Source organism: Myxocyprinus asiaticus, chromosome 28 (genome assembly GCF_019703515.2).
Source record: "Myxocyprinus asiaticus isolate MX2 ecotype Aquarium Trade chromosome 28, UBuf_Myxa_2, whole genome shotgun sequence".
Lineage (NCBI taxonomy): Eukaryota > Metazoa > Chordata > Actinopteri > Cypriniformes > Catostomidae > Myxocyprinus > Myxocyprinus asiaticus.
The window spans coordinates 22,850,760-22,877,284 of NC_059371.1; the positions used below are offsets into that span (position 1 = coordinate 22,850,760).

Genomic DNA, 26,525 nt, shown 5'->3' on the forward strand with positions numbered 1-26,525 from the left:
GATGTAGGAGGGGGAGTAATTTAAAAGGCTTAATCCAGACATGGCTATTTTTGGTTTAGGTCAACGTCTTTGGGGATGTCACAAGATGTCAGAGGTCCTGGCAGATGAGTTCGGCGTGTGTTGGCTTAAAAATAAACAAGGGCATGATGTGTCTGATTAATCACAGCATCTGAATGTGAAAGTGGCATTATTGTTGCTGGCCATGAGTCATATTTTGTGATGTCATGAGCAGAAGAGTTGTGGAATGTGGTGCGAGGGTGGATTGGGTCTGTTTTTTAGTGGATGACTGTACTTGAAAGGACAAGATGTTTGGAGAAGTTTTTATGTTTGATAGATCTCCGGGAAGTGTAAAAGCAATGTTTATCACTGCTTATTAAAATCACTTATGATCATACATGTTAAATCTGTTTTAAGCTGTCTAAGAACAATTTTACAGTGCAAGTAACATATAAATGTGCTGCCCTTTGACTGAAGACTGAATGAATTTTAATCTGCGATTTATGTACCTGATCATGTGTGTGTACTATCCTTGAAAGCTTGGATGCTGTTTTTATGATCTTACTGTTTCATTTAGTTTGAATTTTCACTTTTTTTTAAGGGGTCAATATTTTGAGTGTGAGATATGTAGACTTCAGTACTTGACATTTATTTTGAATCTCTGCTGTGAGGTTGTGTATACGGCTGTCAGAAAGTCCTATGTTCAGAAATATATGACATATATTTTTAGTTTTTGGTGTTTGCCATCATTGTGGTATTTTGCGTTAAATATCTGTTGTTTCTTTTTCCTGTTTTTGCTCAATTATTGATCTGGTGTCAGTTGTACATTTCAGTTGTTTGTTAATACATGGATGGAAATATTCACAGCTAAATTCTACAAATTGTTTTAGAATGCTTTAACTATTATTATTTTTATGATTATTATTATATACAATATTGACCGTTATGAAGCTATTTGCTGGCTTTATCACAATTTTAAAGTCTTCTCTTTACATTTACTTGAATACTATGTTGGTGGGTCTTGTTTAATCTCTGTTATTTTCTGGTGGTGATCAATAGGTTTGATCTGAATAGTGTTGTGCTGACTGTCCTTGTGTGGTAAAGACTGTGTTCCCTCTTGCACTGGTTCAGCCTAAAATGCCTTCTGCCCTGGCAAAAACAGCTGATGTAATGACTTGCATCGCTAATGATGATAAAAGATTTGATATTAAATAATAATAAAGCATACACTGGAAAATGTCACCTAAAGTTGTCTTTTACTACATTCACCTTGTTGCAAACAAACAGTAACCATACTTCAAATATGGAAAAGATATCCTTTCCTTCTCTATGTTACCATTTAACGTTTAAGGTTTAATGATAAACAACTTTAATTATATTTTCCTCATAAAACACCCTGGAAGTAGGAAGCCAATAATTTACCCAGTGATTTAAAACGGCCATTCAGGCTGGATGGATCAGTTTACATTGGTGTGAGCATGTTCACAGAGCCCGCAGCTGGAGGTGGGGGTTTAGGTTTCAGGCAGATATTCTGAGGCGTGTACTCTTAACCGCCCCCGAGCAGGAAGTGATAAATGAGGGCAGCGTGAACCTGTTTGTTATTCTCTGCTTTTGTCGGTCAACCTGAGTTATGACTGATATTGTTGAGATTGCACCAATTAAAATTGAAAATTCCATGACACCATTCCTTAAACTTTACAACTTCCTTCTGCATTTTGCAGCAACAGATGTTTATTTTTTGTAAACAAAATACACAATTCAGAATGCAATTCAATTAAGTGCAATACATATATACAAATGTACAAAAGTAGAAATGTTCAGTTTTCTTTTGATTACTCTGTCAATAAACTGTTACCAAAAAATGTAATACAACATCTTTACAAATGTAGGTGTATGGGATCTAGTTAACCATTTTTAAAGGAATGTTCCGGATTCAATAGAAGTTAAGCTCGATTGACAGTATTTGTGGCATAATGTTGATTACCGTAATGTTTTATTTGCAAAATGTTTTACTAGCAATAATTACAATTACATTAAGGCACATATAATGGAAGTGAATGGTCCAGCCACGTTTCAAAAGTCCAGCTGCAAGATATAAACATTATACATGCTAACATGATTTTAGTGTGTTAAAATCGCTTACTTAACTTATCTGTGTAAAGTTAAATCCAATAGCCTGTAAACCCGGTACAGGATCTAACTTTACACAGATAATGTTACAACATAATAGTGTAAATGCTGTTGACTGAGCTTATGTTGAACCTGGAACATTCCTTTAAAAAAGCTGTGTTTTGATCAGTGCAGTCGGTCAGTCAGTTTTGTCATATGCATTGGTCAGGTCTTTGACACTTTTCCACTTATAGAATGACTCGTCACATTTGCTGTAGGACTTTTCCTCATTGATGCAAATAACACCAAGTTGCTCATTTTGGTTACTAACATGTTCCTTTTTTAATCCATATTATTAGTTGCTGTTTGAGTCACTGGATCAGATCTTTATATGTTCTATGAAGAATTCATGGATTACATACAAGCAGACTTCTCTGCTCTTGATAATTAGCTATCCTTTATCCCTGCATCTCCCTCAGCACCCAGCAGGCTTCACAAGGTGTTTTCACTGTGAACCGACACACAGATCTTTGCAAATTCTTATCTTTGAAAGTCCAACAGCAATCTAGATCTGATTTATTCCACTTTGTCTGTGATGGATATGTATAGAGTTCCAGTTCTGAAGTAATATATAGTAGATATGTGTGTAGCTTACACTTTTGGCACCAACGTGTATGATGCTGTGGTAGTATGTGGCTGTGGGTGCTGGGGTGCACACCGCATGGTGCCAGTTGTGACGATGCACTGCAGGGGCCACAGAATGATCACAATGAGCAGCACCATGAGGACAATGAAGAGCACCAACCGTTTCCAGTCCATAAGCTGATCCAGCAACCTAAGTCGTGGTCGAGTCTGGGTAGAAGAAACAGCACCATGTCCATTGGCCCCGATGTCGATGCAGATACAGAAGGTCGGCATGCCTGGCATGTCTATTGGTTGCTGGTAGCACAGCCTCTCCCCATCCAACCACACAGGCTCTTCCTGCTGTTGGTGGACGGGCAGACGACACAGTACCTCCTTGCTGGTGGTCAAAGCTGGGGGCCCCTTTTTTGGGATGGTTGTGGGGTGGCGGCAGAAGGGGCAAGAGATTTTAGAGTTTTGGGGGTCCATGGAGGTGGTCATGATGCGGGAAAGGCACTCAAGGCAGAAGATGTGGGTGCAATCTAGCTGTTTTGGTGTTTTAAAGACATTGTCATAGGTGTTAAAGCAGATGGAACATTCGGGATGAGAGCTTGCCCTTTCCAGTTGTGCATCAAGTGGGACCACCTGGGTGTGCCAGACCACAGGACTTGGCTCCATCTTTCAGGAATATGGTGACTCCCAGTCACTTCCTCTTGTGGATTCACTAGAACAAGAAAGACAAAAATATCTTAAAGGTATGCAATTTGACATCATGATGATTGGTCAGGAGACTGATGCCATTTACATAGTTTATAAATTATTTGATATGATTTGAGAGTGAAAAACAACATAAATATTGGTCTGGTCATCATACAAAGTGATCATATGCCTTCAGAAAACTTAAAATATGAAGCACAGGCTATTTGACGACACTTTTGGGTGCTTTATTAAGCTATAAGTGAGTCACTGTCTCCTGCCATTGTAATGATTTCAGATTTTGGATATATTATCTAATTTTGTGTTCTACAGCAGAAAGAAACTTAAATGGTTTTGGAGTAAATGATGAAAGAATTTAAATTTTTGAGTGAAGTTGTTTCAAGATACCAAAACATGTTCTACTTTTTCTTCAATGTATATACAGTATATATATCATAAGCCTATTATGAATGCAGTTTTTTGACCTCATATTAAATTACAGTTATAAAAATAGATATTAAAAAAGTCATTTAAAATGGTGAACAACTTGACCAGTCACATCAAGTAAAATATACTGTATACTTTCTGTTTTTCCCCAGCATCAAGATTTAAGGTTAAACTTCTATATTATAACAAAACTTTTAACATATAAATAAGTTTTACCAAAAGTCTAATGCTGATAAAAAGTTTATTTGTCAACTACCCAGATTTCTGTAGGCTGGAGTTTAGGCAAAGCAAAACTAGAGCACAGTTTAAAACACATCTTTGTATATGTAGTAAACATTTACCACCAGGTGATGTATGATCACTTGTATGTGGACAACACTGAGAACACACTTTGCATGGACATGACTGTGTAAACATACACAGAAAAGTACACAGAACAAGCCCGAGCAAGAAGACAAGTTTTCAAGTCAACATAATGCCATTGTCTGCGCTATTTAACTGATTAAACAGTCTTTGAGTTATTCGACATTTGGGTCTTTTAACGATTCTACAAAGTAAATTTTAAATGAGATCAGTTCCTTTCATTCTTTGTAACAAATAGTATTACTTTTTTTCTACCTTGTGCTACCTTGCTTTTAGGCATACAGTAGTTTTAGATAAAGGTCAAGACCATGTGGAACACTCATGCTTACAATGTTGGTAAGACACAGACTGCTTTGTTGTCCTTGTTTCTGCCAAGTCAGCACCACTGTCCTTCAGAAACCCTTTTACCGCACAAAGGCTCTCTAAAAGTCATTGCTCCATTGGTCCTGACATTCAGAGATATGGAGAATTTTACTAACAAGGTGACGCTACAACTAACTACTTTTTCTGTAGCCCAACTGGTAGAGAATGGCACTAGCAACACCAAAGGCATGGGTTCAATTCCTAGAGAACGCATGTACTGATAACATGTAAAGCTTGAATGCACTGTAAGTCACTTTGGATGTCTGCCAAATGCATGAATGTAAATGTAACTACAATGTACAGGTATGTTATATTAATGATAGACTAAAAAGCTTGGTCACGCAGATATTCAGTCATTTTTTACTGATATAACTGACACATTAATTCTCCCTCATGTCTTTTCCAAAATCTACCAACAGCTTAACCAATGGATAATGTACAACATATTTTGTAAATATATACACTGGTGGCCAAAAGTTTGGAATAATATACAGATTTTGTTCTTATGGAAAGAAATTGGTACTTTTATTCACCAAAGTGGCATTTAACTGATCACAATGTATAGTCAGGACATTAATAATGTGAAAAATTACTATTACAACTTACAGATCCTTAGCATTCTAGCTGTAAGTTTGTCCAGAGACTCAGGTGACATTTCACCCCACGCTTCCTGTAGCACTTGTCAGGCACTTCTCACACACCTTACAGTCTAGCTGATCCCACTAAAGCTCAATGGGGTTAAGATCCATAACACTCTTTTCCAAGTATACGTTGTCCAATGTCTGTTTCTTTGCTCATTCTAACCTTTTCTTTTTGTTTTTCTGTTTCAAAAGTGGCTTTTTCTGTGCAATTCTTCCCATAAGGCCTGCACCCCTGAGTCTTCTCTTTACTGTTGTACATGAAACTGGTGTTGAGCGGGTAGAATTCAATGAAGCTGTCAGCTGAGGACATGTGAGGTGTCTATTTTTCAAACTAGAGACTCTGATGTACTTATCCTCTTGTTTAGTTGTACATCTGGCCTTCCACATCTCTTTCTGTCCTTGTTAGAGCCAATTGTCCTTTGTCTTTGAAGACTGTAGTGTACATCTTTGTATGAAATCTTCAGTTTTTTGGCAATTTCAAGTATTGTATAGCCTTCATTCCCAAAACAATGATTGACTGATGAGTTTCTAGAGAAAGCTGTTTCTTTTTTGCCATTTTTGACCTAATATTGACCTTAAGACATGCCAGTCTATTGCATACTGTGGCAACTCAAAAACAAACACAATGTTAAGCTTCATTTAACGAATCAAATAGCTTTCAACTGTGTTTGATATAATGGCAAGTGATTTTCTAGTAACAAATTAGCAATTTAGCATGATTACTCAAGGATAAGGTGTTAGAGTGATGGCTGCTGGAAATGGGGCCTGTCTAGATTTGATAAAAAATGACTTTTTTCAAATAGTGATGGTGCTGTTTTTTACATCAGTAATGTCCTGACTATATTTTGTGATCAGCTGAATGCCACTTTGGTGAATTAAAATACCAATTTCCTTCCGAAACAGCAAAATCTGTTCATTATTCCAAACTTTTGGCCGCCAGTGTGTGTGTGTGTGTGTGTGTGTGTGTGTGTGTGTGTGTGTATGTATATATATATATATATATATATATATATATATATATATATAAAACAACAAAGTAGCATTTTTAGAGCCCACATTCAGCTAAATAATATCTGAAACTGATCCAGTCTGACTGTGTTTGCTCTATCCTCTCTTTTAAGTGGTTTTGTGCTTGCACAGGTCCAGGCAGGGGTTTGGTTGGGAGCAGATGGCCAGTTCACACAGCCCTGCAGGGCAGTCCTGTGTCTGTGTGTGTGTGTGTGTGTGTGTGTGTGTGTTTCTTTCTCCATCCCTGTGCTGCACAATGATCCTGTTTGTTCTCTGTTATATTGGTCTCGCTTTGGCATTCCTGGAGAACAGGCCAGTGCCCAGGCAGCCAGTCTCTCAGCACTCTTTAAGACCCCCAGACTCAGATCCGTGGCCTTGAGAGCACCTGTAGCCTATTCCTCTCTATATCTCCCCTCTTAATCTACACCTCAACGAATTACTATTTGACCATCATTAGTGCACCAGTTCTTTGTTATTCATTAACTTAAGCATGCATGTTATTCCTGGGGCAAAATGAACTAAGGGTTAAAAAGGTTCTTGACCTGATTCTCCTTCTCCATGTGCAGTGGGCCCTGGTGCCTGAACTTTCACATGGCACTCTCATATCTACAGTATAGACACTCTGTTTGATAAAGCAGCTATTAGGTAGGAAAATCAGGCAGGATTTCAGAGTTTCTCCACTGACATGATTTTATGGGTTGAAGCCCAAGGACACAATTAGTTAACTTTGCAAGCTAATACTGTAAAAGTTTTATCAGACCTCTGACAACATTTTTTAAATGCTCAAGTTTGACTTGAAGAAATTGCACTTTTATCCTTGCAGTTTGAGAACCCGTAAATAAACTTTAGAAACACATCCTGGAACCTTATTTTGAATCATCCAACATCCTTTAAAGCTGAAGTTTGTCATTTTCGTGCAGAAATAATCATTGCTTTCCAACAGGTTTCCCAAACACTCCCCTCATCTTCAAACATCAAACACATAATCACACCCAAAATCACTCCTTAAAATGAGCTAATTTAGCTTTGTTGGGCTGGTTGGGATGCTCAAACAAACAGAGCAATGTTTTGATAGAGCCGCAGTGTATACACATTTGTGAAAATCAACTTTCAAATGGCTTGCTTATAGTTTTCTCTGCTTTGATTGGTGCAAGTATTTTAAAATGGAAAACAAAAATGACACACTTCAGCTTAAAAACTCAAGGATTAGCAAAGCTTTCGAATTTCAAATTTTGAGGTCACTTTCCAAAAATTTTCAAACTTTCCATGAGTTTTCAACCATATCATACTCCAATCTTCTTAAACAAGATTACAATCACCCTAACAATAGGCAGTTACTGTAAACTTCCTTTTGGGTGCTCAGTTACCCATCCAGTTTTTCTTCAGTTCAGTTGAGTCGCCCCATTTCCTGAAGTGCCGCCACATGTGCCACACAAGCAGTACATATGTTCTTACCTGTTCTGATAACTTGAGCACTAGTTTAGTGTATCCCTCTTCTAGCGATTCCTCTTGTATCTCTCTGTCTCTCTAAGGACTGAAATGCATTATCAGCTGTGAGCCTGTCAGCAATCCTCTTGATAATGTTATGTATTCCTTTAAGGAGTCTGTTAAAAGTGCAGCTGAGCACAGGTGGTCTGATGGTGTGCTTGCAATGTACTCCTCTATGTCTCGTGTCCACTCTCACCTGCCTCAATTTATCCGCTCTCTTTCAGCACTTGCTATGGAAATGACACTGATAGGCAGGAACAATAACACGGCCTTGAGGGAGTGCCAGAGAAGGGGGGAGGCGGAGGGCTAGGATGAAGGAGAGGAGGATATTCAGAGTGTAACATTTCAATTCTCTTCATCTCTGTTCATCCTCCTCCTCCTTTTCTGTCATTCTGTCTTTCCCAAGCATGCCACTTCCTATTCCCACAAAAAACATACTTACCATTTAACATTTAAGGCATTGCAGAGTGACTTACAATAAGTGCTTTTAGCTTTACACATAAGACTGTTATGGTCAATATCACATGTATGGAAGAAAGTTTTCCCAAGTTCAGAAGTTGAAAGTGTTACTCACTTGTTATGGAATGCTTACTACAATCTAAAAATATGTCTTTACGCATTTCAGTTGTTTGACAAATTTGCATTTAAACTGAATTGAGTAATCTGTATACAGTATATTATGATGGTAAATGGCAAAGCAAATGTATTTACTTTAGCATTACTTGAACTTATTTTAATTTTGCCACTTAAAACAAATGTAAATAAATCTAATGTTAACCATTTGTTTAAATAGTACTATTTCCTCGAATCTTTGTTTGTGTGTTTGTGTGTGTGTGTGTGTGTGTGTGTGTGTGTGTGTGTAATAAATGAAGATCCAGTCCAGTCTTGCAAAGTAATCAGACTCTACTGTCTCTAGCTAATAACAGTGCCTAAGAAAATATAATTGTTATCATAATACATGTCTAAAGATGAAATAACCTTATAAAAGCTTTTCATTTTGAGTCACTACACGTATTAAATGCAATTTGTACATTCAGTTAATTATTATCACTAATGTAGACTCCTTAGCAAGCTTATCATAATTTTGTTTTGATGAGAACCTCTTTAATTGCAAAGTTTTCTATTCTTAGTTCTTCCTCGATTAAGAATTAAATAATAATAAACAGACAATGACTGAGGTATCGCTTTAGTTTTATGACATGAGACTTTTCACTCTAGTTTAGACAACATTGTTATAAGGAAGAGACTGAAAAATTGATAAAGTATTGTTAATCAGAGCTCTTTGTTTACTGCTGGTGTTTTATAACAATAAAATGGGATTACCGGCAATACCTACGGCTGCTACTATGATATGGATTATAGAGTAGCTCAAGCACAAATATGGCAGTGTTATATCTGCTTTATCACTACTTGGGCAATGAGAAACCATGATTATGGGGGCAAGAGGGACTAGATGGCAAGTTCATGTTTATATGAAGATTTCACACGTTTTTGCTTAAGAAAGAGAGGATAAGAATAATCCAGTCAATTCAACAGAGAATTAGCATTAGAATAGGCATTTGAGATTTGAGAGTAAAATAAGGTCTGTGAATAACATGATTGAAGAGACTTTTACATATTGTTCTACAACATAATTTACACACAGTCAGATCACAGTCATACTCCCAAGTATCCCTCACAGCCTTACTTTCAATCGCATTAAAAATCAAATATGGTGCTACTTTGAAAAGATCTATATATAAACTACTATTTAACTATTTATCTTTTAAAGGGACAGTTCACTCAAAAATGAAAAAATACAAATAATTTCTAAAAATATTTACTCACCCTCATGTCGTTCCAAATCCAGATTACTTTCTTTCTTCCATGGAACATAAAAGGAGATGTTAGGCAGAATATTTGCCACCTTCACTTTTGTTGCATCTTTTTACCATTACAATGAAAGTGAATTGTGACTGAGGCTAACATTCTGCATAACATCTCCTTTTGTGTTCCACGGAAGAAAGAAAGAAATACAGATTTGGAACAACATGAGGGTCAGTAAATATTCACAGACTTTTCAGTTTTTGGGAACTATCCCTTTAAGACAAAATCAACCTGTCAAGGATGTAAACAGTCAATAACAACAAAGTACCTGGCCTAAGCCAAATAGATGGTAATCTGTTGGCTAATCCAGACTCTTCCAATAGTCAATATCAAATTCAATTTCAGAGCACTTGTCATTCCTCTGCATCTCATTCCATAGGAATGTGAAAAATGCATGGCCGATACTGCTCTGAAGGTCTCGCATGATCACACACCAATGCTTGCTCAATTACCCGTGAAATACTGATGTGACTAAATAAAGGCACTTCTGACCATAGCAAAACATTTACTTTAGTAATAAGTTACATAAACTAATTTTAAAACAAGAAAATCATATTCCTTCTCAGAATTATTTGTATTATGTTGTTATTCAAATGTTCTCTGAATTGAAACCACCTAAGAAACTCAATGGAGAGTTAAAGACAGCCTTAGTCCCCATTCACATTCATTGCATATTTTTTTCATACAATGAAAGTAAATGGTGACTGGGGCTGTCAGTTCCTAACATTCTGCCTAACATCTCCTTTTGTGGTCACCCCACCACCTGTTCCCTTGACCCCATTCCTTCTCACCTTCTCCAGGCCATTTCTCCGTCCATCCTACCTGCACTCACACACATAATTAACACATCTCTACTTACAGGCACTTTCCCCACTACATTTAAGCAGGCTTGAGTAACCCCACTGCTGAAGAAACCCGCACTTAATCCCACACAAATAGAATACTACAGACCAGTCTCTCTCATCCCATTCATGGCAAAAACACTTGAAAGGGCAGTTATCAATCAAATCTCTGCCTATCTCTCAAAGAACAACCTGCTGGATGACATTCAGTCAGGCTTCAAAAGTGGACACTCCACCGAGACTGCCCTGCTGTCTGTCACTGAGTCGCTGAGACGGGCGAAAGCTGAATAGAGATCATTCGTCCTGATTCTGATGGACCTTTCTGCAGCCTTTGACACAGTCAACCATCAGATCTTACTCTCTACCCTCTCCTCGCTGGGCATCACAGGAACTGTGCTTGACTGGTTTAATTCCTATCTCTCAGGTAGGTCCTTCAAGGTAGCCTGGAGAGGTGAGGTATCCAAGCCACATCAGCTACTTACTGGGGTACCTCAGGGATCAGTGCTTGGGCCACTTCTCTTCTCTATATACACAACATTACTGGGATCCATCATTCAGGCACATGGTTTCTCTTACCACTGCTATGCTGATGACACCCAACTCTACTTGTCTTTCCAGCCCAACGACACCACAGTGACTGCTCGAATTTCTGCCTGCCTGGCAGACATCTCAGCCTGGATGAAGGAGCACCACCTGCAACTCAACCCAGCCAAGACTGAACTCCTTGTCTTTCCAGCCAACCCTGCTGTTGAACACAACATCACCGTGCAGCTGGGTGCAACTACAGTAACGCCTTCCAAATCAGTCAGAAATCTAGGGGTAACCATCGACAACACACTAAATTTCACAGACCACATCTCAAAGACTGCAAGATCATGTAGATTTACACTCTACAGTATCAGGAAGATAAGACCCTTCCTCTCTGAACATGCCACACAACTGCTTGTCCAGTCACTTGTCATAACTAAACTGGACTACTGTAACGCTCTCATTGCAGGCCTCCCTGCATGTGCAATTAGACCCCTGCAAATGATCCAGAATGCAGCAGCACGTCTGGTCTTTAATGAACCAAAGAGAGCACATGTTACACCACTCCTTGTCTCTCTCCACTGGCTGCAGGCTGATGCACGTATCAAATTCAAGGCTCTGATGCTGAAATACAGAACAGTCACTGGGTCTGCTCCAGCATACCTAAAATCATTTATGCAGAGCTACGTGCCCACTAAAAGCCTGCGGTCGGCTAAGGAACGTCGCCTTGTTGTACCAACACAAAAAGACACCAAAACACTTTCCCGGACTTTCAGCTTATCATACCACGTTGGTGGAACGACCTTCCCAACTCCATCCATGAAGCTGACTCACTCTCTGTCTTCAAAAAACGACTAAAAACACATCTTCTTCATGAGCACTTAACCAGTCATTAAAAATAAATAAATAAATAAAAATAAAAAAATAATAAAATTCATGTTGCACTTTATTCTGTTTTGAATACTATTATGATGCTAGTGAAACTTTGCAATACAACACTTTTCATACCACTGTCTCCTAAGATGATTTGCTTATGTTTTCCTCTTTTGTAAGTCGCTTTGGATAAAAGCATCTGCCAAATGAATAAATGTAATGTAAATGTGTTCCACGAACAAAAACTAAGCAAACATGAAGGTGAGTAAATTATGACAGAATTATTTATTTATTTATTTTTTTTTTGTTATTGGCCATCACGCATGTGAATAGTACGCCTAGAGCATGTTGCTTAATAGCTTCCAAGTCACGGGAGTGTGAGAATGGAAAACTCTACCTGCAGGGGATAGTTGTCACCCATTGGGACATGTTGTAAAACTCTTTTTAACAAACCTTTTGTGAAATGTGTTGCTTAAAAAGTGTACATGCACCATTTTCCTTTATATAAAATAAAATAAACAGCACTTGATATTTTGTTATATAATGCAATGATGTTTTTGGGGCTTTTTACTTTTGTCCATACTGAAATATCTAACCTGATTCTTATCTGGAACGATGAAACCAAAAACTGTTACCCCACCACCCACAAACAAAGAAACTCCACATAGTTATGGATGTCAACCAAGATGTCTGTTAAGATGCCCTTGATACCCTGACAGCAGAGGACAGGCAAGAACAATGGCAAGGAGCATTTCTATCAACATAAAGCACCTCAATGAAATTTGGTGTGACTTTTCTATAGCCTAAAGGCCAGTGTAGCATGATTTTCTTTATGACCTGGATTAATAATTATTTTTTATTTTTTATTATTTATTATTATCTGTGTCTTGCTGCTGTTTTTGTATTGTTTTTTGTATTGTTGTACACTGGAAGCTCCTGTCACCAAGACAAATTCCTTGTATGTGTAAGCATACTTGGCAGTAAAGCTCATTCTGATTCTGATTCTGATTCTGAAGTTGTACTTTATTGGAAAAACTAAATATATTATTTTTACAACCTGAAACAAACAAACAAACACACAAACAAACAAACAAAAATCAATAAGTAAAAAAAAGGTTTTAATTGGATGTCATCTATACACTTTTAAAAAAACATGTTAAACATTTATTAGTCATAAATATATGGCATACTTAACTGGAAGTTGTGACGTTTAAACATATGTACTTTGGCCTATATTTAGAGTGTCTCGTGGCAAATAAAGCCTTAATCTTGCCTCTGTTTATTTCCAATGTCAAAGTATGTTGTCTAAAAAAAAAAAAAAACTCAAACTAGGTGTTACAGTACTTCACCAAAAACAATACATAAATAAATGCATAAATTGCACTTCATGATTTTTGTTTAAAAAGATCCACAGAGCAGTTTTTCAAAATACATATTAAAACTACAATGACAAATTATCCTGTCCAAACCCATACTTCTACATCTGAAGAGGTTTCCCCATTGATAGTAACTTAACGCCATAAAAACTTAATTTACGTTAGAATAATACCACAAAACTGGTCTTGGGCAAAGGTAAAAGGCCAAATGCAAGCAACATCCTGCCCATGCTGCTTCCAGATTTTTGGTTTGAAACAAGGAAGTAATTTACAATATTCATTTCTGTTTCAGATTGAAGACAACAGAGAGAGTGCCCTTTATATGTCAATAATAAAATCCAAAAGAGTTGGTGTAATACATAGTGTAATAGTCATAACCATAACCTTTTTGATTAGTTCTGAGCAGAAACACTATTTTTTGTTGAGGTTAAGAAGTTTCAAAATGGCCTCCTTTCCAAATGGTAACCAGTTAGAACAAAAGAAAAGAACAGTTAATAATGTTCTTTTTAAAATGACAGTACTCTGCAACTGGTATTTCACCCACCCATTAGCACAGTGTTGCCAGATCTTGCAAGGAAACAAGCAACCTGGTCTGGGAAAACAAGCCTAAAATAAGCCACTTGCTTCTTCAAAATAAGCAAAAATAAGCAATTAATTTTTTCCTGTGTGGTGGATTTATCAGCATGTCTCCCTCATTTTTCTTCAAGGACTCTTATTTTGAAGTTTTACCCCCGGACTCCATTTCCCAGGATTCACTGCCCTAATCACTTCTATCAGTTCTTCATCATCTGCACCTGACTTCTATTCCCTCATTAGTTTCTCAGTGTATAAATACCCTCTAGTTTGTTAAGTCTTTAAGTTTGTAAAATTTGTACAATATCTGTTTACTGGTCTGTGTACTTAGTGTTAAACAGTTCTGAAAAAGCAAAAATGGTCAGTTGCTTCAATTAAATAATATTAAGTTGCTTTTTCTCTGCACAAGTCAGCAATGTGCTAAACTTTAGCTGGTTTACTAAGTGCACACCAAGATAGAGTAAGATTAATGCCATTATGCCATGCAAAACATGTTTTATGAACTTTAGCTACAGTTATTTTCAATGTTTTTTTCCCCAAACATATATAGATAACAATAAAAAACAACCACAATTATCAGATACAGGCTTAACAAATATCTACTCTTGAAACAAAACCTGTCAGCCTATTTTGAGTGAGCTGTTCTCTTAGTCTAGCAGAATGATCCAAACACGTTTATGCCTATCATTGGATGCAACAAATTCCCCACAAACCATCTTTTTATGCAAAAGGTCAAGTTCATTCTTGTGCACATGGCAAACAGCTGCATTGTTAAGCCTACTTGGTGACATTGTGGAATGCAGCCATGTTTTTAGCCTCCAAAGGGCACTAAAACTTCTCTCAGCTTCAGCAGAGGAAGTTGGGATGACCAGTAGCAATGTCACCAGGGCTTCAACATGTGTAAACAGGCCCCTGACCTCCACTGGCATTTGTCTTAGAATTTCTGCAGCATCTGCAGAGGACTTGAATGAGTATTTTGAATGAAACATGGGCAACTCAATCTTGAGTGCACCCATGTTTAACTCTGGATATGAGTCAACTACCTTGTCAAGATGTCCAGTGAGAAGAACTTGCTCAAGATTTTCAAGCACAACAAGGCTCTCTTGATCAAATCAATTCATCAGCTTTGTATCTACTGAGTCCAACAACTGAAAGTACTGTGCTCTGAAGTATTCACATGGTGATTTAGATACAGGGGGCTTTCGGACAGGAGGCATTTTTATTTCCTCAATTTTCAAAGAGGTCACCATATTTGCTGCCTCTACAAATCTGGCTTGATACATGTCATCATTTCTTTTTTGCTGAAGTGTACCTTGTACGCATTTCACAGCAACACACATTCCCCCAACTGTTTGTGCCCTGTGTTGGAGTGATGTATTCAAGCATTCCAGCTCTCCCATAAACTCAGATGCTAGTAAAAGGCCTAAGACGGTCTTCCCTTGGCTAAACATTTTGAAGAGGTCATTAGCTTTTGCTGCTGTGGCTGATGAACCTGTAGCCATTTCTTCTAGACTTGTCAGTATGGAGCTGTCCTGACTCATGACAGCACTGATGGCTTTGTGGCGAACTGTCCACCTGTGAGGGCATTGAGGTCTGAACACTCTACAAGAAGTCTTATCCATTTTTGCTATACTCTCAAAAAGTGTTTGGAATTTACCTGACTAATTATAGAGTGTACCAAGTTCATGCACCCAATGCAATGAGTCACGAACCACAGAACAAGACGTGCAGGCTGCCTGTGTGACTAAATTGACATAGTGTGCACCACAATAAAGACAGAGTGCTAATGGCTGATGTTTTTTTTGTTTTACTTGTGCCCAAATTGTGTCCTGCTATGTTAGCTGCCCCATCATATGTCTGTCCTCTCAACCCTGAAAGTGGTAGGCCTAGTCTTGTGAGTACATCAAAGGCAGCCATACAAATGCTTTCTCCAGTGGTTGACGATGTTTCGTTGAGACCAATGAATTCTTCTAATGGTAGCAAATCATGATCTACATATCTCAAGCAGATGGACTCCTGCTCTTTCCCAGATATATCCTATGTTCCATCAATTATTGTAACGAGGCAGACGAGGAATGAGGGTCTAAACGCAGCTTTTAATGTATACGAAAGATGAACACGGTAACTCAGAATAAAATGAAAACAAAACACAGGAAACAGGTACAGAATATCATACATATTATATGTATAAAAGGAAACAGGGAAAACAAGGGCATAAATACATAGGGGCAAACAATGGAAACAATCGGGGAAAACCAATCATAAAATGAAACTACAAAAGGACTACAAACTAACAGGAAACAGGAACATGGGAACTAAACAAGAATTTCAACATAAAAGTCAATAAAAAAACAGGGAATATGTGACAATTATTATGCTGAATTGAAGCACAGGTATAGACTCGAGAGCTGCAACAATGTTCCTTATTATTTTGTTGCCCAGAATTTGCAGAATCTCATTCTGTACTTGGGGGCTGGTGTAATCATGGCTGTTGAAAAATTTCCCTCATCTGACGAGTGAACTATGATGGCTATTCCCTGTCTTGCAAGATACTGTACAGAGCCTACAATTTTAACAAGAGAATATCTAGCAACTTGCTGTTGCATATGGGTCTTGCTTCATGTGCATAAGCTGTGACAGCCTGCATATGTGTCTGACTTCTTGCATGCTGCGTAAATTTCACTATTGCTGATAAAGGCCCTATCAGCCTTATTGGCCAAGGGGGACTTCTTAGTTTTAAAGGCTCTGGCACAATAGAAGCACAGCACCCCATTTACTTCAGGGCTGTAATGTATCCATGAGTAGTCTTTGTACCACCTATTCTGGAAGCGGAGTGTCTTTCTTTGTAAGCTTTGCACAGGGATACACTTTGGGTATGGCTGGTTTGGCTTCACATATTCCTGTGTTTCTATTGTGTACTCAGTGTTTTCACTCCTGAGATTTCTGACCCTGGCTTATGTCCTGTCTACTGTCTCTCTTTCCTATAAATCCAGAGACAAATATTCAAAAACATACAATGGTAACACTTTACAATATGGTTAAAAAAGTAAGCATTAGTTTATGCATTAGAAATAATGAACTAACAATGAACCATACAAGGCGGCTTACGCTCCCATTGCATGTCACAGCTTACCCACCGTCTCCTCCTCTGGAGCGCCTCAAGTCGCTGCGAGTCACTCACATCCCGGGCAACCTCAACATTGCAGCGGACGCGCTGTCATGACTGGTTATGCTCAGGGGAGAGTGGAGACTCCACACCCAGGTGGTCCAGCTGATTTGGAGTCGATTCGGTCGAGCAAAGGTAGACCTGTCTGCTTCCCGGGTATCCTCCCACTGCCCGCTTTGGTACGCCCTCACCGAGGCACCCCTCGGTATAGACATGCTGGCACACAGCTGGCCGCCGGGACTACGCAAAATATGCGTTTCCACCCAGTGAGCCTACTTGCACAGACCCTGTGCAATGTCAGGGAGTACGAGGAGCTGGTCATCCTAGTAGCACCATACTGGCCCACCCAGACTTGGTTCTCGGACCTCACACTCCTTGTGACAGCCCCTTCCTGGTGAATTCCCCTGAGGATGGATCTCCTCTCTCAGGGACGGGGCACCATCTGGCCCCTATGACCAGACCTCTGGAATCTCCATGTCTGGCCCTTGGATGGGATGCAGAAGACCTAAGTGGCCTATCACCCGTGGTGGTAGACACGATCACTCAGGCTAGGGCTCCCTCTATGCCTGTATGCCTAGAAGTGGCATCTGTTCGCTAAGTGGTGTTCTTCCCGACGTGAAGACCCCCAGAGATGTGCAGTTGGGTCGGTGCTTTCCTTCCTGCAGGAGAGGCTGGAGGGGCAGCTGTCCCCCTCCACCTTGAAGGTGTACGTGGCTGCTATTGCAGTGCACCATGATGCAGTTGATGGTAGGTCTCTCGGGAAGCACGCCCTGATCATCAGGTTCCTTAGAGGCGCGAGGAGGCTGAATCCTCCCAGACTGTGCCTCATTCCCTCATGGGATCTCTCCATGGTCCTGCAGGGTCTGCAGGGAGCCCCGTTTGAGCCCCTGGAGTCAGTTGAGCTAAAGAATCTTTGAAGACTGCCCTCCTGACTGCGCTTATGTCCATCAAGAGGGTAAGGGACCTGCAGGCGTCGTCTGTCAGCGACACGTGCCTGGAATTCGGTCCAGAATATTTTCACATGGTCCTGAGACCCCGACCGGGCTATGTGCCCAAGGTTCCCACGACCCGATTTCGGGATCAAGTGGTGAACTTGCAAGCGCTGCCCCAGGAGGAGGCAGACCCAGCCTTGTCGTTGCTGTGTCCGGTGCGTGCTTTGCGTATCTATTTGGATCGCATGCAGAGCTTTAGATGCTCTGAGCAGAGCGCTGAGCGAAAGGGAGTGCTGTCTCCAAACAGAGGGATGCCCACTGGGTCATTGATGCCATTGCTTTGGCATATCACGTCCAGGCCGTGCCGCCCCCCCCTTGGGGCCACGAGCACACTCTACCAGGAGTGTGGCGGCCTCCTGGGCCCTGACCAATGGCACCTCTTTAGCAGACATCTGTAGAGCAGTGGGCAGTGCAACACCCAATACCTTCGCAAGGTTCTACAATCTCCGGGTTGAGACGGTTTTGTCCCGTGTATTGCAGGTACGAACAGGTAAGTTTGCGGGACAACTGGCCAGGTGTACCACTTGCGAACAGCACCTTTCCCCTCCTGGAGGAGGAGACGTGCGCTTTTTACCCCCCAGCCGTGTTCAAGAGTTCGTGGACCCTGGATGTCATTCCTACTTAGCCCTGTGGCAGGCGAGTTCACGGAGAAATTCGATGCCGGCCCAGTACGTGTGCTAATAGGCCCTGTACTGGGGTAGGTGCTCCACATGCGTTGGTTGCCTGTATGTAGCCCCGTGTGATGTATCTTCCGCGAGATGGTTTCCCTGTTGGTAAACCCGCATCTTCCTTAGGCAGAGTCCCCCTCTGCCACCAGTCGCCGTGTTTGTAGAGCTCCATCCCCTCTGGGTAGGACCTACCATGGGGACTTCTCCACATGCAACACTGCCAACAAGACTCAGTAAGACCATGTGATGTATTTCCACACAATTGCCTCCCCTTCGGGCAAGGTATGATCTCCACGGTGTCTTTGCCTTGGCCCCCAGCTGAACGATTTCCACTCTTTTTTGGGGAGAAAAAAGAAGAGAAGAGGCCAGTCGACTGGTCCCTGAGATGCGGGGGACCATACGCCACTTGTAGGAGTGTTGGGGATGTTAGGTGATGGCCAGGTGCACTGGCTACGAGGCACGCAATGGTTTGCCCGTCTCGCACCGCCAGTCCACGTAACACAGTTCTGCTAGTTTTGGCGTTTCGTATAGGGATCCCTAGTGTCACTATATCGACACAACGTTGAGTGAGTGACAGATAGGGAACGTCCTGATTATTTTCGTAACCTCAGTTCCCTGATGGAGGCAACGAGACGTTGTGTCCCTCCTGCCACAACACCGAACTACCCGCTGAAATGGCCAGGACCCTGTCTCGGCTCCTCAGCACAAAACCTGAATGAGTGGTTGTGAGCCAGCTCCTTTTATACCCGTATGTCCGGGGGAGTGGCATGCAAATTCCACTCGCCAATTCCCATTGGCCATTTCTCAAAGATCAGAGGTGTTTGGGGCTCCCAAGTGCGACCCCTAGTGTCACTACATCGACACAACGTCTCGATCCCTCCATCAGGGAACGGAGGTTACGAAAGTAACCAGGACAATATCTGATTTCTTGTTTGATATTTCTTCCCATTTGTTCAGGAATTCAAAAACTGTTTTACAGATTAATTAATTATGTGATGTGATTGAAGTGTGTGTCTCTAACAAGATAAACGTTGCAAGCTGACACGACACCAGCACAATCATGGAGAGATACAACTAGAGTGGCAGCAGTAATGATGCATGTCATCAGTCCTGTTGGGTGATACCCACTCGTAAAAAGGAGGGGGGACTTAAGATTTTGTTTGATTGCCGGTATCTCATACTCATTCAATTATTTTCAACGTTGATTAAAAATATATAAACAGTGACAGATGCATGATTGGGGGGGGGTGGTGGGGGGCAGTTCTCCCCCTTATAAGCATTGGGAGGTTCAAAAGTTATTAGCATAAACGTGTGTAACTTTGGGTAGTTGGTGGCACTAAAGGGTTTGAGATAGAGACTCCAAATTTGCTCCAGTTAATGTTCAGACTGTCCTCTATCTGTGTGCCAACTTTCCCGCATATGGTTCTATGGGCAGCCATAGACTAAATAGTGGAAGAAGATGAAGAAGAAGAAGAAGAAGAAGAAGAAGAAGAAGAAGAACTAACGATTACAATAGGTGCCTACGCACTTTCAGTGCTTGGCCCCTAATTTAGCACCGGACCAAACTACGCGGGCTTGCGGAGTGAGAGAAGTGGCTGTCTGTGCGGGTTGATGATATCTGCATGATGGATGCCGCGCTACAAATAAAGTTAAACTAAATTTCAAATAAAGATCGCAAAGCATTTGTAACAAAATCAGATGTTAATAATAAAAAACAAGAACTCTTTGATGGGACATTTTTTGGACCCCTATTTTGAATTTTGGGGTCATTTTTGTCAATTTCGGTTGCATTTTTGCTACGAGCTCCCGTTAATTTATGACCCTGGTCTTAGCGCTTTTCGGAAATGGTCTAAAAACATTTCATGCCTCATGCAAACTCTAATTAGCCACGAGAAATGCATACAGAAACTGCAGCAAGCAGCACGTGTAAACTAATTATTTAATTAATTACATCGCAGATAATAGGTCATATCTCAATTTCGATTTTATTTCAATTAATCGTTCAGCCCTACAAAGATAATGGTGCATGAAATTCTGATTAACTTGTCAATGGTTAGCATAATTACACTTTGACTTCAGTGATTAAAAGTGGTTCGGATATCTGATTTCTTGTTTGCTATTTCTTCCCATTTGTTCAGGAATTCAAAAACTGTTTTACAGATTAATTAATTATGTGATATGATTGAAGTGTGTGTCTCTAACAAGATAAACATCGCAAGCTGACACGACACCAGCACAATCACGGAGAGATACAACTAGAGTGGCAGCAGTAATGATGCATGTCATCAGTCCTTGTTGGGTGATACCCACTCATAAAAAGGAGGGGGACTTCAGTTTTTATTTGATTATGACAGATGTGATTGCAAGCCTTGCCGGTATCTCATACTCATTCAATTATTTTCAACGTTGATTAAAAATATATAAATAGTGACAGACGCATGATTGGGGGGGAGAAAATTCACCCCCTTATAAGCATTGGGAGGGACGTGTAGACACGTGATAGACACTAAAACGTACAATATGGACGTTTGAAAGCATCTAAAACGTAAACATTTTTACGTATTTACAGCTTTAGAAACTTAAAATATTGACGAATCCATCAGAACTATATTTGAATACACAAATCGATTATAACTATATTTGTAAATTTTTACTGTTTTATAGATATTTTAGATCCCTTAATCCTACCCCAACCTCTAAACATAACCACATTTCTACAATATAAAAACATGTAACAAGTAGATTTATGCACAGTAGCAATCATTTTTGTTACAATATATTAATTTATATGTATATTACAGCCGCTAATCCCGCATCTACTCCTAAACCTAACCATAAACATTTATTAGGCATATAAAACATGTAACAGGCAGATACATTTAATCACAATAATTTATTCCGAAAAATGACGGCCCTGACGGCATACAATAACAATAACAATAACAATAACAAGGTAGAGAGTGAAATTTTAATTATTAATGGCTGTAAATCTTCTCCTGATGCACTCCATAAAGGCGCTGTGATATCTCATTCAAACATACATATACATTGCAGAATACAGCAGTCGCAAACGGTCACGAGACACTTAAGAGCCAATGGCTGTGTCTCGTTTCGAAGGCTGCGTGCTAGGTAGGACGCGTCCTTTGAAGGCTACAGTATGGCCTTTAAACAAATCTCGTTTAAACGAGACGGCCTTCCTAGGACAAACGGAAACGGAACGTAACATGGTTGCTATGACAGCACGCCACTCTTTAACAAGCGCGAGCGCTTTGAGTGAGAAGGGAACAAAGTCCCTCTGGAAGGGAATGTATGAGGAAAACATTTAGGAGAGTTATAATGACATAGACAGAAAAGAAAAAAGATTTTACAGGTGTACTTTTAGTCTAATTATACATATTATATATTCTGCACCCATCTACTGAGGTACTTCAACTTGGAAATTAACATTATTTGCGTTTGAACATCATATTTACGGGCAAATTGGCGTTATTTTCTTTAGACATTTCCGTTGAAGCAAAGAATTGTGGGTTATGAGTGCCCACTCATGCGTCCTCCTAATTCCCATGAAAGAAGGCTGCATTTGGAGTGTCCTACTGGCTTTTATGAAACTAGACAGCCTTGATGACGTATGCGGCCGACAAATGCGACCTCCGGAGGATGCATCCTTCCAAATGAGACACATCCAATGAGCATTCAACATCACTGCCGTAAAACCGCTGGTCGTAATGCTTGAGGCAGCAATTTTTTTAATTTTGAAAAGGAAACCAATGTGGGTTGACGGTTACAGCGGGTGCGATGGTGCTGCGGTATATGGAGATGGAGATCGTTGAATAAAAGGCTTGAATTTGGGTCTGTTCTTCACAGAAAGCAGTCTGAAGATTTGGATTATAGCGAACAAATTTCTGGATTAATTTTATTATTGTTTTATGGTGCTTTTTGTGGTTTATTTTGTTTTTTGGCCTATTCTGAAATGTTTGTGTCCCATGGCAAACAAAAATAAAATTAAATATTTAATAAATGATTAAACGATTACAGAGTTTTTATTCATTTTAACATTTTAAAGTATAGTCTTGGTTAAAATTATATAATCCTGTAAAATGTTGTATAGGGCAGCAGAAATCACACAGAACTAAATGAAACCATTAAAATATCATATTATTATGTGAACTGCATTAAATAAATGTGATGGCATTTAACTAATCTCATTGATTATAAATTAAATGTAATTAACTGATTAATTTGATGAATTATTCAATATTAATCAATTCAAACAGTACACGTAAACATTTGTACATTTCTATAGGTGTTAATACGTGAAATGATGACGTTTAGATGCTGTCAGTATTGCACGTTTCAGTGTCTATGCAGACGTAAGAGAATGTATTTTTGCTAGAACCAGACTTTATGTAAGAATACATGCGAATTCTCATGAGATCACGGCATAAGGACCAGCATCATCAGTTATAGCTATATATGACAGCTTCTTTTTTAATGTTTCTCACAAAACAGTATTTATACCTGCGTAGGGACAGGTGGTATGACTTTTTCATTATGAGCCACTTTTTCTCCAACATTTTCAGTTTTGAGTACCTGCTGTTTTCTGAGTCTGACTGTAAGTCACTTTGGGTTTAAAAATGAATAAATAAATAAAAATCTAAATTGGCAATATGAGGTGTAACAACTCTTCCCTCATCAGGTACCTGTGAGGTAGGCTATACACACATCTTTCACAACCATGTTAATGTTGTTGCACAAAGATAATGGTTTACTGATGGGCAATGACCACTTCAGCTGGGGACCACCGAGAACTGTTAGAAATGTTGAGGTCTAATAGAGCTATAATGGCTGTGTCTGCTATTTTGTGAACAGTGAGGTCATCTTTGGCTCTTTGGTGCAGGGCAGGGAGGTTCTGGTTGTCAACGATTTAGGAAAAGCACCACTGAGTGATTGTTCCTGGATCAAATCGGTTTAGCTTCAAAATGTTTATTACTGATCATGGGATCCAAATTTATTGTTAATCTTTTCAAGCAGTGGCTCTACCACCAATATTTGCAGACTATTGTTTATTCTTTCATATGCAGTTTTCATTAGAGCTCTGAGTATGGTTGATGCTACATTGATGTCAGGCCTATGAAAACAAGATCAACCGGTTTGAGCGCAGGTGTCTTTTTGACTCATCACTGTTAAGCCCTTGACAATCTAGTGCTCTGTGAATTACCTGAATATCATCCACTCACCTGCAGTCGCATCATTATTTTACTTTTAATCAAATTGGTATGTGGCATAAAAGCCAGACATGTAATCGATAAACAAATCGTTTTGAAATTCCTCATCCACACTCAAGTCTCATGAACAGATATGTTTTTTAAACAGACTGGGTGCCCTCTGTCGGGGACTGAGCATTTTTGCAACTAAGTAGTAAAGCAGTGTAACTCGTGTCCTTGAAGAGATTTACCTCAAATAACACGAAAATGTCGTCGCATCGACAATATTCGTTTTGTGTTTAGCAACCGGTTCAATAAAGCACCTGATATTTATATATTTTTATAGATATGATAAGATTTACAGAACCATAAAAACTACAGTATATGCATTGTAAAAAAAAAACAAAAAAAAAACAAACTGCGGTACACGTAGGTTTATTATTATTTAATAATAATAATAATAATAATAATAATAATAATAATAATAATAATTATTATTATAAATTATTTTTTGCAATCTGGTGTTTATTCGTTTTATAAACTTAAAAGGAACTGACGTGGACTAATAATGACCAAAAGTATCTGCAGCAGCCTACATGACTGATTTTATGACCGTTTTGGTGGTTATGTCATTAGTTTCCAGAAGGAGGCGCTGTTGTTGAATAATGAGACTGGCGCGAGGTAGTAGTCACCTTTTGTCGTTGTGATGTCGTGTCGCTAATTCACCTCCATTTGAAAACCTTCGAGTCAGTAAATCAGGACGCAACAATATATATTCAGATATATTGGTGGCCCGTATATTTAAATGTTACACACACATTTAGTTTAGCATTAGAGTTAGCCTAAATAAATAAACATACACTCATCCCACAGCAAGTAGTACATTGTGATAAATGAGACCAGAGATAAAAATCTATATGGCCATAAGCCATTAAGAGTATTGTTTTTAAATGTGATGTGCTTTTGATTCATGATAAAGCACACTGTTCAAGGAGAGATTATGGTCCTGCAAAAGCTACAAACTGACTAGAGGCTGCTTAAATGTGTGATCAAATAGTGATCAAACAAATGTGAAATTACATTGCAAATATGAAGTGAAGTTGCAATTGCGGTACATTACAGTAAGTTGCAAATACAAGAAATTAAGTTGAAATTACAAGAATAAACACTTCAGGTACGTTATTGGAAAAGAGAACAACGCACCATGCCCAGTTGCTATATGAACTGAAAGCTTCACAAGGTGTTAGTCTTGAGGGGCCAGATATAATTTCTCATCTATTTTATTATGGCTATTTATTTAAGGAATAGTCCATGTTCTATACAGCTTGAGCTTAATCCACAGCATCTGTGGTATAATGTTGATTATCACAAAAATGTATTTTGACCTGTCCCTCCTTTTCTTTAAAGTGGTCATGACATGCCTTTTTAGATTATTCTAATATGTTCCTTTAGATTCACTTATTAATATTAATATTAGTAATGTTTTATGCACAAATACAGTATATTTGTAAAATATGATAATTTTCCACCCTCATTCTGACCCTCTCATAAGAATGAGGGTGGTGCGGCTTCTCCTTTAACCTCCTGAGACCAGAGCGCGACTGCTGTGTGCATTTTTCATTTCCCTTTTTGTAACTAGCAGCCCCTAATAAATATGCAAAAAAAGAAAAAAAAGAAAAAAAAATAGAGCTAATAGTTTTCCTAAAAATTTATGTTCTCACATGGGGACAGTGGGACTAAGTTGTGAATTTTTAATCACATTTTTTATTATGTTTGGTTATTCATATTTTTAGGACATTACAGACATTAAAGCTGATTTTCTGTAAAGCTGCTTTGGAAAAATGTTGTGATAAGGAGGAGGGAGGGGTGGGGCCGTAAGGATGGATGCCTGAATCATCCCAATCAGCCAGGAGAGAGATAAAGAGGAGTCAGAGACGCCAGTTCAAGAGCGAGATGTGTTGTGTGTGTGCGTCAGTGTTTGTATTGTGTCTGATTAAAAGTATTCGTGATTGTTCATCCGGTTCCCGCTGCCTCCTTTCCGATAAGCAAGAGAACTTTTTGTTACACTGGTGCTGAAACTCGGGACTTTGGAGGAGGACCAAGCTGTCCTGGAGACCTTGCTGCTGGCTCAAGAACGTGATGCAGAGGATACATGATCTGGTGGTACTGGAGTGGTTCATCAGTGGGCTACCGATGAGGTCCGCCATGGGGTGGAAGAGCCCGCTGCCATCCACCAGGGGGCGGAGGAGCCCGCTGCTGACCACCAGGGGGCGGATGAACCCGCTGCAGACCGCTAGGAGGCGGAGGAGCCGCCCGCTGCCGTCCGCCAGGAGGCGGAGGAACCCGCCCGCTGCCATCCGCCAGGTGGTGGAGGAGCCCGCCCGCTGCCGACCGCCATGAGGCGGAGGAGCCCGCCCGCTGCCGTCCGCCAGGTGGCGGAGGAGCCCGCCCACTGCCGTCCGCCAGGTGGCGGAGGAGCCCGCCCGCTGCCGACCGCCATGAGGTGGAGGAGCCCACCCGCTGCTGTCCGCCAGGAGGCGGAGGAGCCCGCTGCCGACCGCCAGGGGACGGAGGAACCCGCTGCAGACCGCCAGAAAGCGGCGGCCAAGGGACGGCTGAGCGAGTCCAGTGTCATCGGCCGGTGGGTGACGTGGTCAGGACCATGTGTTCTCTCTCTCCTCTCTCTCCTTCTCAGGCTCTCCTG

General features: G+C 40.0%; 1 protein-coding gene across 1 annotated transcript; it reads right to left on the minus strand.

The window, feature by feature from the left end:
- Positions 1-2: 2 nt before the first annotated feature.
- On the minus strand, positions 3-8,469 carry LOC127419012 (RING finger protein 223-like). The gene is made up of 2 exons (XM_051660029.1): positions 7,701-8,469; positions 3-3,451 (listed from the first exon to the last, which is right to left on the minus strand). Exon 2 carries the CDS (start codon positions 3,403-3,405, stop codon positions 2,758-2,760), a length of 648 nt encoding a protein of 215 aa, XP_051515989.1. The 5' UTR covers positions 3,406-3,451; positions 7,701-8,469; the 3' UTR covers positions 3-2,757.
- Positions 8,470-26,525: the final 18,056 nt, after the last annotated feature.